General features: G+C 42.5%; 1 protein-coding gene and 1 non-coding gene across 2 annotated transcripts in view; both read left to right on the forward strand.

Annotated features, from left to right (window-relative positions):
- LOC141206992 (uncharacterized) overlaps positions 1-13,382 on the forward strand; it is a 72,168-nt gene that overhangs the window by 6,596 nt on the left and 52,190 nt on the right. The window contains exons 6-10 of the mRNA XM_073664350.1: positions 100-276; positions 349-472; positions 556-653; positions 852-942; positions 4,420-5,681. Of these exons, the coding sequence (XP_073520451.1) occupies positions 100-276; positions 349-472; positions 556-653; positions 852-942; positions 4,420-5,681 (1,752 nt within the window). The remainder of the gene's footprint in view (positions 1-99; positions 277-348; positions 473-555; positions 654-851; positions 943-4,419; positions 5,682-13,382) is intronic.
- LOC141207008 (U5 spliceosomal RNA) lies at positions 1,909-2,026 on the forward strand. The gene has a single exon (XR_012277447.1). It is a non-coding gene; the product is annotated as a U5 spliceosomal RNA (small nuclear RNA).

The following is a 13,382-nucleotide window of genomic DNA, read 5'->3' on the forward strand; positions in this document are numbered from 1 at the left end:
CATTCTTATCTATGGGAATAACAGATGGACAGAACTGGAGAGGTGAGGACTCTGGAAATGTCTGGAGGGAGATTTATTTATATGTCTTTCCATAACCAGGATTACATATTAGTGAAGACCTCTAGTGAGCGCTGTCAGGTCCATGTGTCTGAGGGATGGGAAAGACCCCTGAGCCCAATCACAGGGCCTCCACCTCACCCCCTGATACATGAGGACATCAATGACCAGAAGATCCTAGAACTCAACTACAAGATGATTGAGCTGCTGACTGGAGAGGTGACACTGCTGGGACATTATACAGTAACACTATGAAAGGATCGGGGGGATGACTGTCCTTGTATGTGTCAGGTTCCTATAAGATGTCAGGATGTCACTGTCTATTTTTCCATGGAGGAGTGGGAGTATTTAGAAGGACACAAAGATTTGTATAAAGACGTCATGATTGAGGTTCCCCATCCCCTCACATCACCAGGTAATAGACAGGACTAAATACACACGGCCCATAATTATCTGTATGTAAAGAATGAATTCAGTCCCTGTATGTGTTTCTTCCAGATCTATCCAGTAAGAGGACAACACCAGAGAGATGTCCCCGTCCTCTTCCTCCACAGGACTGCAAACAAGAAGATCCCAATGTTCCTCAGAATCATCAGGTAGATGGAGAGAAGGTGTCATGAGATCTCCCCTATGATGTGTAGACGGCTGTGAAGGTCTTGTGTTCAGTCTTGTTTTATCCACCAGTATTATATGTTTTATATTTGTGTAATGAGAACGGTGGAGATAGCAGGATTAGAGTTGATCATAGAGGTGACTTCTCCATCTGTTTGTGACTTTTATAATATTTGTTTCAGGGTGAAGATCTGACCCATATTAATACTACAGAGACATATGTGAGGGGTGATGAGCGGTGTAAAGAGGAGAATTCTACATATGACTACCCAGGTGAGTAGTAACCACTAAATGCAGAGAAGTCACAGATTCTTCTCAGTCACCGGCTGTGGCTGCTTTATCGGTTGTGTAGTCCGGCCGTATCACAATCGTGTGATCACCATTTTGCCTCTAGAACACAATATTCTCTTCCACCTAAAACTGTTCAAATGATTTTGGGTATTGAAACCCTTTTCCATAGAACTTACAACCTGGAGGATCCACTTACTACCTGTGATTAGGAGACGTTACCTGCCCAGATCTGTAAACCACAAAGCCAGAAAATCACATGAAGAATAATATTATGATGGGCCTGTAAGAGAAAGCGGAGGGTAATGATGGTGTTGGCTTCCTAGAACCCTGATATCTTATTGGATGAATCTACCTTCTCTCCCTTCTGTGCTGCTGAATGTGCTCATATGGTCCCTACAAGACCAGGTCCAGTCTTTCTGGCCAAACTTCACATTTATGATCTACAACATTAAATGTGCAGTAAGGCCAAGTGTGAATTTCTGTACAATAACAAGAGTTTCCCTTTTATCCTGACTTTTCAGTTTCTTTTAAAACCGACTAACTTCAAACAGGATTGTGATAAACTAAACAAAAGCAAACATTTCACCTGTGACATGATATCTCTCTAAGATAAATTTAAGACACCTCATCTCTGCACTATTATAAAAAATTCTCTTTGAATGTCTAATATTTCTTGAAACTCATCTGACAGAAAATATTGTCCCTTATGATAGTTTAGATTGCCAAGAGCCACCGAGCCCCATACTCTAATTACCCTAGAGAGGTTTCACCACTAGTTACTCACTACTTACTGATGAAGACTGTTGAGATTGGTCATTTCAGTAGATGTTATTGTCTATACTCACAGTTTTGACTATAGTACTTAGTGCCCAAAATACTCTGATTTAACTCCTTCCTGCAGCCAGTTTTGTGTTCCTATCTGGGCCCATTTTTCAAATCTATAGAAAAATACTCTGGCTTCTCTTCAGAACGTAAAAATCTTTCGCCTTTTACTAAAGATTTCTGTGGAGAGAAGCAAAACTGAGTTTTGTGAAGATATTTTTTCTATTTTTTTTTTTTAAACACAAATTGAGAGATTGCGGGAAATTTTACTTTGATTTTACAGAATGTCTGCAAAACTGCTGAATGGTTTGTGGTATCGGGGTATTTATTTTCTGGGCGTTGACTGGATGCTTTTGCTTTTTTTTTTTACCCTTAACTGAAGAATGCTCCAAAAATGGAAAGAAAAAAACAACCACAAAGAGCTGAAAAATGGAGAGCTTCATCTGCTCCCCCAAACCCGCTATGTTATTAAACCACTAAACCCGTTAAAGAGGTTATGTACGGTTGTCCTGAGGAAGGAGTCGGTGGTCTCTGAAAAGCGTAGCCAATAAACCTACATTTTTATCCATACTAATGGTTTGTCATGACTCCAGAGAACGCAGAAACAACTTCCTTTCCCAGCACCTATCTCTGACATTTTTCAAATCTGACGTGTGTCACTTTGTGTGGTGATAAGTGTTGGAATTCTTCACAAAGGATAATAGGAAACAAATGGACCTTACAAATTATATTCCATCTTCTCTTGAATCCGACAATACCCTGTATGCAATTGTACACTGCTGTCTGGGCACATGGCAGGTTAAGAAGGGAAGGAGCGCCATTTAGCTATTTGAATGCAGATTTTGCTGGGATGGTGTGCAGACACAATGCATTGGGGACACTGTTCATGGTCACATGGCAGCTCAAAAGATGGTCACCACAAACAGGATTAGCGCTTTCTGCTGCATTTTCCAGATCCCAGGGTTTGCCTTGCTCATCATCCTTTAACCCCTCTACATGGATTTGGACTTAGACAGAGACCCCCCTAAGCTTGGGCCACAGTGTTACCTAATGTTCTGTGGTGTGAGATGGGAAGAACAATAGTCAGATAGCCGGGTCAGAACCAGGAGGTCAGAGAAAATACAAAATCACACAAAAGTAGTCAGTAAACGGGCCGAGGTCACAACAGGAATCAAATACACAAGCCGGGAGCGGAGCACAGAGGACTGAACCAGAGGAGAACAAGGCTGTATCTGGCAGCTTCCGGCAATATGCTTCCAGCTTTAGTAGGGTGCGGTGCTTTCCAAATGGCTGAAGCAGGGAGCAGATTACTCCAGCTGGACAATACACACACCCATACTGCCAGACTGGATGGTACTACAGGTCCCAGCAACCCTAATCTTAGTGGCTGGACAGAGCCTGGGCCGCCCAGAGCTTCTGGTTCTATCGTCTCCTCCATCACCAGCGCCGCCTGCAGGATGAATAAGATGGTGAGGGAAGCAGACGTCACAGGAGCAGATCCCAGAGGAGATGGGACCCACCATTTACAGAAGCCCTAATGTGACCAAAATGCCGAAAACCAGAGCAGTAGAAATCCCCATAAAGTGACTCCATTTTGGAAATTATAACCCTCGGTGAAATAATCTATAGGAGTAGTGACTATTTTGACTCCACAGGCACTTTCCGGAAATTAGCACGCAGGATGATGGAGAGTGAAAATTACAAATATATAATTTCATTACCCAACACATAGTGCCCAGATTGTGATCCAGGAGACACACACCATCAATTAAGTGGGTTCTTCTCACTATAGTAATGTCAAATACATGGATGCACAATGTGCTTTGGGCGCACTGCAAGGCTCAGAAGTGAGGGGAGATCTGACTTTGGGAGAGTGGATATTGCTGGATTGGTTTATGGAAGCCATGTTACTTTTCAAAAGCCTTTGAGAATCTAATAATGTGGAAACCTCTGTTTTTCTACTGACAGATGATGAACCTGAGTGGGGACTTGTTTTTTTGTGAGATGAGTAGAAGTTTTTATTGATATTATTTTCGCCTACATAACATTGTTTGGTGGCTTTTTATTCCATATTTGGGAGGCAGAATTAACAAACAGTTGGACACCACGCTCCACTGGTTCATCCTATGAGCTTTTCTATTAGACTGTGAACTGTTATTGTCTTGGTGAATAATGACGGCTAACATAGGGCAAAATTAAAAAAAATCACAGAAAAAGATACAGCCTTACCAACACCAATAATCGTACCAATTCATGGAGGGGGTGGTTGCCTAGTATTAAAGATGCTCACAGATGAAGCTTGCATAGGACGCCAGTCACACAGGTAGGTGTGATGCAGTGTCTGGCTTAGAATAGTGATGATGCCCATACTATTAGATCAGGGGGGCTGCCCAGCACTATATAAGTGCACCCCACATGGACAGACACCCCAGTACACCCAACCAACACTAAAATGCTAATGCATTTGTTATCTGATTTGGTGTTGGTAAGGCTGATTTTTTCTGTGATGTTTTCTTGGTAAATAATGATACTTTTACATAAAGTGCATTTTTACGTAGAGTTTAAGTAGAAATATTCAACAATATAAATTTTAAGGATATGTTATTCATAAATAATAATTGGTTTTATTCTTGGTAGATGACTGTACCAGGAGATCAGAGGGACAGCTGACATCTTCAATTTTTAAATCAGATGATCTTGAGATCCCACAGGATACAATTGAAGTGAATGCCATTACTCCAGATATCCCATCATCCCTTCACAGCAAAGATCTGTCATCTGATCCTATCAAACAGGTCCTGTCTTCTGATTCATTACCGACTACTAAGGAAAATCAAAGTCACAAAATAAGCATTAAAAAACAAATTACTCCTAAAGCAAAGAAGCCATTTTCACATTCTGAATATGGAATTAGTTTTTCCCTTGAAAAGTCTTTTCTTAAACATCAAAGCATTCACACAGCAGAGAATAGATTTTTTTGTTTCAAATGTGGGAAATTTTTTAACCAGAAATCAGATCTTGTTAATCACCAGAGAAGTCACACAGAGGAGAAGCCATTTTCATGTTCAGAATGTGAAAAATGTTTTAGCTTGAAATCAGATTTGGTTGAGCATCAGAGAATTCACACAGGGAAGAAGCCTTTTTCCTGTTCAGAATGTGGAAAATGTTTTAACTGGAAATCACATTTGGTTGAGCACAAGAGAATTCACACAGGGGAGAAGCCTTTTTCCTGTTCAGAATGTGGAAAATGTTTTAGCTGGAAATCAGATTTGGTTAAGCACCAGAGAATTCACACAGGGGAGAAGCCTTTTTCCTGTTCAGAATGTGGAAAATGTTTTAACTGGAAATCCGATTTGGTTAAGCACCAGAGAATTCACACAGGAGAGAAGCATTTTTCCTGTTCAGAATGTGGGAAATGTTTTAGCTGGAAATCAGATTTGGTTATACACCAGAGAAATCACACAGGGGAGAAGCCTTTTTCCTGTTCAGAATGTGGAAAATATTTTAGCCGGAAATCAGGTTTGGTTAAGCACAAGAGAACTCATACAGGGGAGAAGCCTTTTTGCTGTTCAGAATGTGGGAAATGTTTTAGCTGGAAATCAGGTTTTGTTACGCACAAGAGAATTCACACAGGGGAGAAGCCTTTTTCCTGTTCAGAATGTGGGAAATGTTTCATCCAGAAATCATATTTTGTTAGGCACCAGAGAATTCACACAGCGGAGAAGCCTTTTTCCTGTTCAGAATGTGGGAAATGTTTTAAAGATAAATCAGATTTGGTTAAGCACCAGAGAACTCACACAGGGGAGAAATCTTTTTCCTGTTCAGAATGTGGGAAATGTTTTGTGAAGAAATCATCACTTCTTAGTCACCAGAGAACTCACACAGACGAGAAGCCATTTTCATGTTCTTAATGTGGGAAATGTTTTACACGGAAATCAACTCTTAACAAACTTCATAGAAGTCACACAGGGGAGAAGCCTTTTACATTTTTAACCGAAATTTGTATCTTCATAAAGGGGTTGTCCACTACTAGGACAACTCCTTCTCATTCCTCATGTTTGGCCTTGTTAAAATAAAAACACTCATACGCACTTACTGTTCTGGCGCCGTTCCATTGGTGTCACAACTTGCGTTTCCGTAAGGCTGTTACATCACACAAGATTGTTACATCACACAATCCTGCTGCCAATCAACGCCGCCTTCAGACGTATTGTACATCAACAGGAAGGACATGGCCTGGACATAGCACCAAGAGAATGCACACAGACATAGCACCAAGAGAATGCACACATTGAAAGCACTCTCTTCAGACCGTGTTCTTGGGGGAATTATAAGCAATTTACAGCCTCAAACATGACTTTCGATATGGGAAAGAAAGATCAGAGGTTAATCTGAAGTCCTCCACCTCTGTCAGCATGTCTGGTATGCAGCGTTTCTTATGGAAGGTCTCATCATCCTTCTCTGGAGCTATTACTGCCTCACCTCAGCATGGAAAAAGAAGCAGTCTTAACCCTCATGATGCCAGACAGCTCCAGCCTGTAAGTCCTGCACCAACTTCTCTCTTAATGTAGGCCTCACAAGAAAACACCACCAATCTTCCTGTACTCTCACCAAAGCCCACATACTAAGCAGTGCTTGCTTCACAGGGACATTTACCCCCTATCCACAGGTTATTCTGATATGGGGAACAACATAACTTATTTGTATATCATATTGTGTCTATGACTCGCCCCCAGGGTCGTGGGGTACTCGGCAGCCGGGTCTTGTGGCTGCTTTTGAGGGATATCACGGTGGCTGGCCCGTTCCGTGACCCAGGGCGGTCAGTAAAAAGGGGAATAAAGTTTATGGGATAGTTTGTAAAGCCACCTGTGGTGTCTGGTGAGATTCACCAGCGCTGCTGCAGGCCGCTGAGGCCGGTGGTAAGGCAGCTCGGGTGGTATAGCTCCCCACAGGCGGAGCTAGGCCTCAGGGCAGCGGGGATGCAAGGATGCAGGACAAACGGGACCCGCCGGGTCAGAGCAAGAACAGGGACAGACACGATTGTCACTTCAGTACCTTTTCCTGGTGGAATTCAGGCACATCCCGGAGCACTGTAGGGTGAAGGGTGCACTAACGGATTCTCCCCAGTGAGCTGGTGTAGGGCCTCCTGTTTCTTGCCTTTGCATTGTAAGTTTCTGACCTGCCTGGAGCTAGGCCTAACTTTGTCTCTGTTCTGCACTTGCCGACATTGTGGTAGGGCCTTCTGTTGGAGATCACTCTCCCTATTCTTTGGGGTCTCCGTGATTCCTGACCCTGGTACGTATCAGCTTTTGGTGATCCTGGGACAAGTAGTTCGCCAGGGGTTAAAGTCGTTTTCTACTGGTCATGAAGATCCACGTAGACTCGGACCCGGTGTCCGGTATATACTTCGGGGTGAGCTGGTTAAGCTCCTCTGCCCCCTATGTTACTCAATTTCCACTCGCCTTCGGCCCCGCTCGGGCCCTCACTAGGCTACACACACACTGCAGCCGGGACGCTGCTCTTCTTCGCCGCACACTCCTAGCTCTCTGTAGCATTGGCGTCTCTGCCCCCTGCCAGACAGAGACGCCGTCCCTTTCACCTCCTCGCTCCCCGCGCGGCGTCCTCCAGCGCTCCTCTCCCTGCTACTGCCGGCGCGCGCTCCTTCCTAGGCACTGTGCTTAGGGCACGCGCGCGCTCCCTCTCTCTTAAAGGGGCCGCGCGCGCCGTCCTAAGGAGTCCCCGGCCAATAGCCGGAGGACCTCCCATATATAAGGCACCTCCTCCAAAATGGAGGTGCCCGAGCAATAGTTGTTGCACAGTGTACTTCTGCTTCAGCCCTCAGGTCCAGTTGCCAGCCTGACTACTGTTCCAGTCCGCCAGTCTGACTACTCTCCAGCCCGACAGTCTGTCTTCCGGTCATCCGCCAGTCTGTCTATGGGCAAGTCCACCTGCTTACCAGGAAGCACCAGCCAGTTACCTGCCTGCTACCTGCCGTGCCTGCTAGCCCGCTCACTTGGGAGCACTCGTCTGTTACCTGCCTGTTACCCGTTAGCCTACCTGGAGGCTTGGCCGTCACTTGCCATGACCACCTGATAGCCTACCTGGAGGCTCCCGCTGTCACTTGCCGTGACCACCTGTCTGCTAACCCAGAGACTTCTGCCTGCTTGCTGTGTCCATCCGCTATACCGGTCAGTCCCAGCCATCTGACCCGTGGGAGCCACCTGCTCTCTTACAAGGTCGTCCCCAGAGTAGCACCTGGTCCCTCTGCTCGGTCCCTCCCTGGTCACGGAGTCGTTAGCCGCCGTCTGACCAGGGTCGGTCTGAGTTGATACTTAGTTATGCTCCTCTGGGTCCCTCCTTGCACCGCGGCACAGAGGTTCCACCACCCGGACCCGTAACACTCTCTATCCTGAGCTCTGTGAGTTCTAGTCTGGACTCACTCTACAGACTGTACTGAACTCTTTCTGCAGGAACTGCTAGGCTCTGGCTTGACTGCACTGACTCCTTCTGTGTCTGAGCAGGAACTGCTGAATCACTCACTGAGCTGCCTGGCTCCACCTTCCCTTTATATATCCCTAACAGGCTCCCTCTGGTGGTCTGAGGTGGAAGGTGGAGGTGTGTGAATGCTTATAAGGGCCTCTTGTGGAGAAATCCCCTAATGCACCCCTCTAGGATCTGTGGTACCAAGCGCAGCTGGGCGCCTCACCTATCCCTACTAAAGAAGATATGGAGTAATATATTCAGAGGCTGGAGACCACATACAATACTGAAATACGTCCCCTCACGTCTGTCCTGTCACAGCTTACTGACAAGGTACAGAGATTAGAGGATAATGTCATCCAAGTTGGAGGCCATCATAATGCTCAGAAACTAACACTGGATCGTCACAGCCAGTAAATAAACTATCTGTTTAATATGGTTGATGATCAAGAAAATCACAATAATATCTGGATAAGGGGTATACCTTAAAGCATCAATGCACAAGTGATTATGCCAACACTGCGATCATTATTCAATAATATTCTTGGTGATCCTATTGATAAGGAGGTGGAGATTTAAAAGGCGCACCGCACAATAGGCAATCATGGCCCAGATCTTGAGCATCCAAGGGACATTATCTGTCACATACATTTTTTCAATGTAAAAGAGGCCATTGTGAGGAAAGCCGAGGAGTTGGATCCTGGTGATTTAAATGGAAAACACATATAATTGCTCACATATCTATCCTGAATGACACTTGCTAAAAGAAGGGTATTGAAACCACTACTTGATGCCATCCGGGAAAATAGCCTGATGTACTCCTGGGGGTACCCATTCCAGCTGTATATTTTCAAAGATCCAAGCAACATGAGGCTTTTCTGTGATGCCCTGGACATTCCATATATCTGACTGGCCACCTGCTCCACCATTGCCACAGAGAGGTCCAGCACGTCACAGAAGACGTTCAATGGATCAGGAACTTGATGGTGATGCAGCCCGATGGGAAAGGAACCTGCCAATCATATGAGCTCCTGAAATGAATCTTGTCTTCCCTGAAGAGAGACAGTTTGCAGATACTTATTTCTTTCTGCATATAATTAGATATATCTAAAGAGAGTTTTAGGTGCCACTCTTCCACTATATAGAATGTCTCAGTTCATATGTTAGTACGGCATTTAAGTTGAGTTCACATTATATTTCTGTAATATCAGGCTGTATTACTTTACTCGCTATATATTCCATGGTTCCCACTAATAGGAACCCTAGGGCTGAAGGTTTCACTTACACCTGTAAAGACAACCCCCAGTTAGGGACTTGCATTGGGATCTGCTTGTTTCGCAATTTCCTACTGTTTTGATATATTCATAATCTATACTTCTTAGACACTGAGAGGTTGACGTTACTATCTACCGTCTATACTTCCTCTTTTAATCTTTCTCTCTTCCATTCCCCCTTTTTTCCATATAATATGGCACAACTCAAAACTTGTTCATTGAATGTCAGAGGACTTAATGTTCCAGAGAAAGGAGCTCAAGTGTTTTATCGTAGGCACAAACAGCACGTACATTTTCTATTTCTTCAGGAGTCACACTTTAGAGGTGATCATATACTGTACCTCAGTTTACTAATAGATAGCATTTTTCTGGGATGCCAAGATTATTAATGTTTTGAAGTCTTGCTCCTGTATATTGTAATCTGACTATGCCGCACTCCACCAAGGCTTCACATCTTGGAACCTAAATGATAATCTGCTGAAAGATTCACTCTGTGCTCAGACCTTCTTGAGACTATAGACTGCTTCACATATATGAGCATGATGAAACTGCCTTACCATTTAAATGGGAAGCACTCACATGCGTCCTCAGAGAGATAATAATATAACATAGATAAAGGTTAAAAAAAGGAGAGAACATTTGCTTGAGCGGATTGATCTACTTGACAAACAACATAAACGATCTGCTTCCCTCCAGGTATACGTAGACCTGCTTAACGCTAGAAGGGAGCTAAAGTAGTTTCATGGATGGGGTACTTGCAAATATTGTGTAATTTCAGGGCACCTACTTATGGAAGGAAGTGGAAGCTTCCATTCTCGGTACTAGATATGGAGCCTCCTCGAGAAAATGACTTAAAATGTCGTACACTAAAGTTAATATATAAGGCGTGGGATAGGGGTAAAAATATTCTGGGAATTGGAAAGTACACAAATTATACTCCTTTATGGCACAACTATAACTTACCAGAGCTACATAAACTAAAAAATGTTAGTGAGTGGAAGGATATGGGTATATGTTTGGTGTCAGAACTCTTGAGGGATGGATTATTCAAGATGTTTGAACAAATAAAGGCAGATTTTAACCTCCCGCATAGGGTGTTTTATCAATATCTGCAAATACATCTTGCATATAGTACACAACTAGAATAAACGCCATACTGATTGACATCACCCAATAGATACCATTACTACATCGATGGATACAAAAGGTTTAATATCCCTTATTTATAGGCAGTTACTGGCACTACATTTGGATAAATATCCTTTGATAGTTAAGACAAAATGGGAGGAGGATGTGGGTTGGGTCCCTTATCTGAGGAGCAATGGGGGAAATACTGGATTTGACACCGAAACTTTCATTGTCAGAGTCACAAAGATTGTCCCGAATTCTTCTCATTCAGAGAGCATATAGATCCCCAAGTATTTTATTTAAAATTGAAATACAAACGGATGACACATGTCCTAGATGTGGTCAAAAGGACGCCCACCTGATGCATATGACGTGGGAATGTGTAAATATTGGCGACTAATGGAACGTACCAATCGCTCTTGTACTATCTGTATCTGGGATACAACTTCAGTTGGAACCTAAAATCTGTATCCTAGGACTCCTGGGAGAAGACGTAGACCCAGACTCCCATATGGCAGTAGCTAGCTCAAGAATATTATTCCTAGCCAGAAAGTTGTTGGCACTACATTGGATAGACAATTCTCCCCTAACGATAACAGAACTAAGATCCAGGATAAATAATACTATATGCTTGGAAAGTGGAGCTTATATTAAAGGAACGCTCTCAAGAAATCCATACACATATGGGAGCAATGGTTAATTACCCCAGGTATTGCTTCAGAAATACTATACTGGACCATTTGTACATATCCCTGCAGAAAACCAGGAATTTATATCCTTATACCTAAGGTGTCAGCAAATAATAATTGTCTCAGTCCACACAATTGCCCCTTCTTAGAGATATTCTTTTTCTTTTGACGTCCCAATAGGGAAAAAAAAAACGTCAGGAAGTATTCAGATATTCATGTACAAATGTAAAATTACTATTCCAAAACATTGTAGTATAGAGCGATATTAGGGTTTATATCATTGTAAACCGGTTCTTGTATTGTTTACTGTTTTTTCTTTCTTTTTATTTTTGTCACAAAGTTTATATGACAAAAACAAAATGTTGGTCTTTCTTTCTTTTGTTAAATAAAAATGATCTGATTGAAAAAAAAGAAGGGAGCGAAGATCTTTAATAGATCAAACGTATACAGAATATCAAGATCGCATGTGAAGGTACTCGTATGAATTCGTAGATAAATGTGGTCTCTCATTGACAAGGAAGTTACATCCACGGATACAAAGGACATACGGCTCCGGCAAAAATTAAGAGATCACTGAACAGTTTTCTATTGGAAAGCATGGAAAGACTGGTGGAAAGCATGGCAAGAGGATTGAAAGCTGTGATTAAAAATCATGGTTAGTCCACCAAATATTGATTTCACATTTAAAACATGAGTAATTTGAGGTCTGAAAGCACTGTTTCTCTGTATTTTGACACTTTATCATTTGCTGCAAATAAATTCAAAATTTTTAGCTTTGAATTTCGGAGACAAGTCAGTAGTTTATAGACTAAAACATCAATGTACATTTTACTCAAAAATATACCTATAAAGAGAAAAATCAGAGAAACTGAAAATTTTGCAGTGGTCTCTTAATTTTTGCCAGAGCTGTATGTATCCAAAACAAAAAGAGCCCCACTGCTATAAATTCATAACCCCACTGACATAGCTGACGCATTTCATTGCTGTTATAGCTCACTACATAATATTCATGGAAAACACCACGACATGCCACCTAATTTTCTTGAAACAAAAATTGACAAATATATTAAGGACACTGCCCTTCCTTACAGACCCCTGAGCAGGAGATACTAGACAAATCTTTCACTGAACAACAGATAGGGAATGATTTAATGGCCTCTCCTATCGGGAAGAGCCCTGGGCCAGATGGATTCAATAATAGATTTTATAACATGTTTGCACCTCTGTTCTTACCTTTAGTGTTCAATAATATCTCAGAAGACTCCCCCTTTGCCCCCCAATCACTTGAGGCTCACATAACAGTTTTATCAAAGCCTGGAAAAGAACTAAATGCCTGCCCTAATGTTCATCCAATTTCAATAATTAATATATACATCAAAATATTCTCTAATATAATTGCATTGTGGCTCTCCCACTACCTACCCTCAATTGTTAGCAGCGATCAGGTTGGCTTCGTTAAGGGTAGAGAAGTGCGTGATAATACAAATAAAACATTGTTAGTTTCACGTGCAAAAAAACAGGGGATCCCTATGTGCCTTGTTTCTGTGGACGCTGAAAAAGTGTTTGACAGAATACACTGGACTTTCTTGAAGAGCACCTTACGAAAAATTGGGTTAAGCTCTTTCTTGTTATCTAAAATTCTATCCTTCGACACTGACCCTAAAGCGATAGGGTAAACGGCCTTCTCCCTGACACATTTTCTATTAAAAATGAGACAAAGCAAGAGTGTCCCTTGTCACCTCTCCTATACACATTGGTGATGGAACAGTTTGCGGTAGCATTACAAAAAAATCCAGATATTAGTGGAGTTACTATAGGCTCAAATCACTATAAACTAGCTCTATACGCAGATGACTTGTTGCTCTATTTTCAAACCCAATTATTTCCGTCTATACTAAAGGAATTTGAAGAATTTGGCCAAGTAAGAGATTTTAACCCCTATACCCCCGAAGGTGGTTTGCACGTTAATGACCGGGCCAATTTTTACAATTCTGACCACCATCACTTTATAAGGTAATTACTCTGGAAC

This window comes from Phyllobates terribilis, unplaced genomic scaffold (assembly GCF_046119375.1).
Source record: "Phyllobates terribilis strain yellow unplaced genomic scaffold, ASM4611937v1 Scaffold_156__1_contigs__length_4398808, whole genome shotgun sequence".
Lineage (NCBI taxonomy): Eukaryota > Metazoa > Chordata > Amphibia > Anura > Dendrobatidae > Phyllobates > Phyllobates terribilis.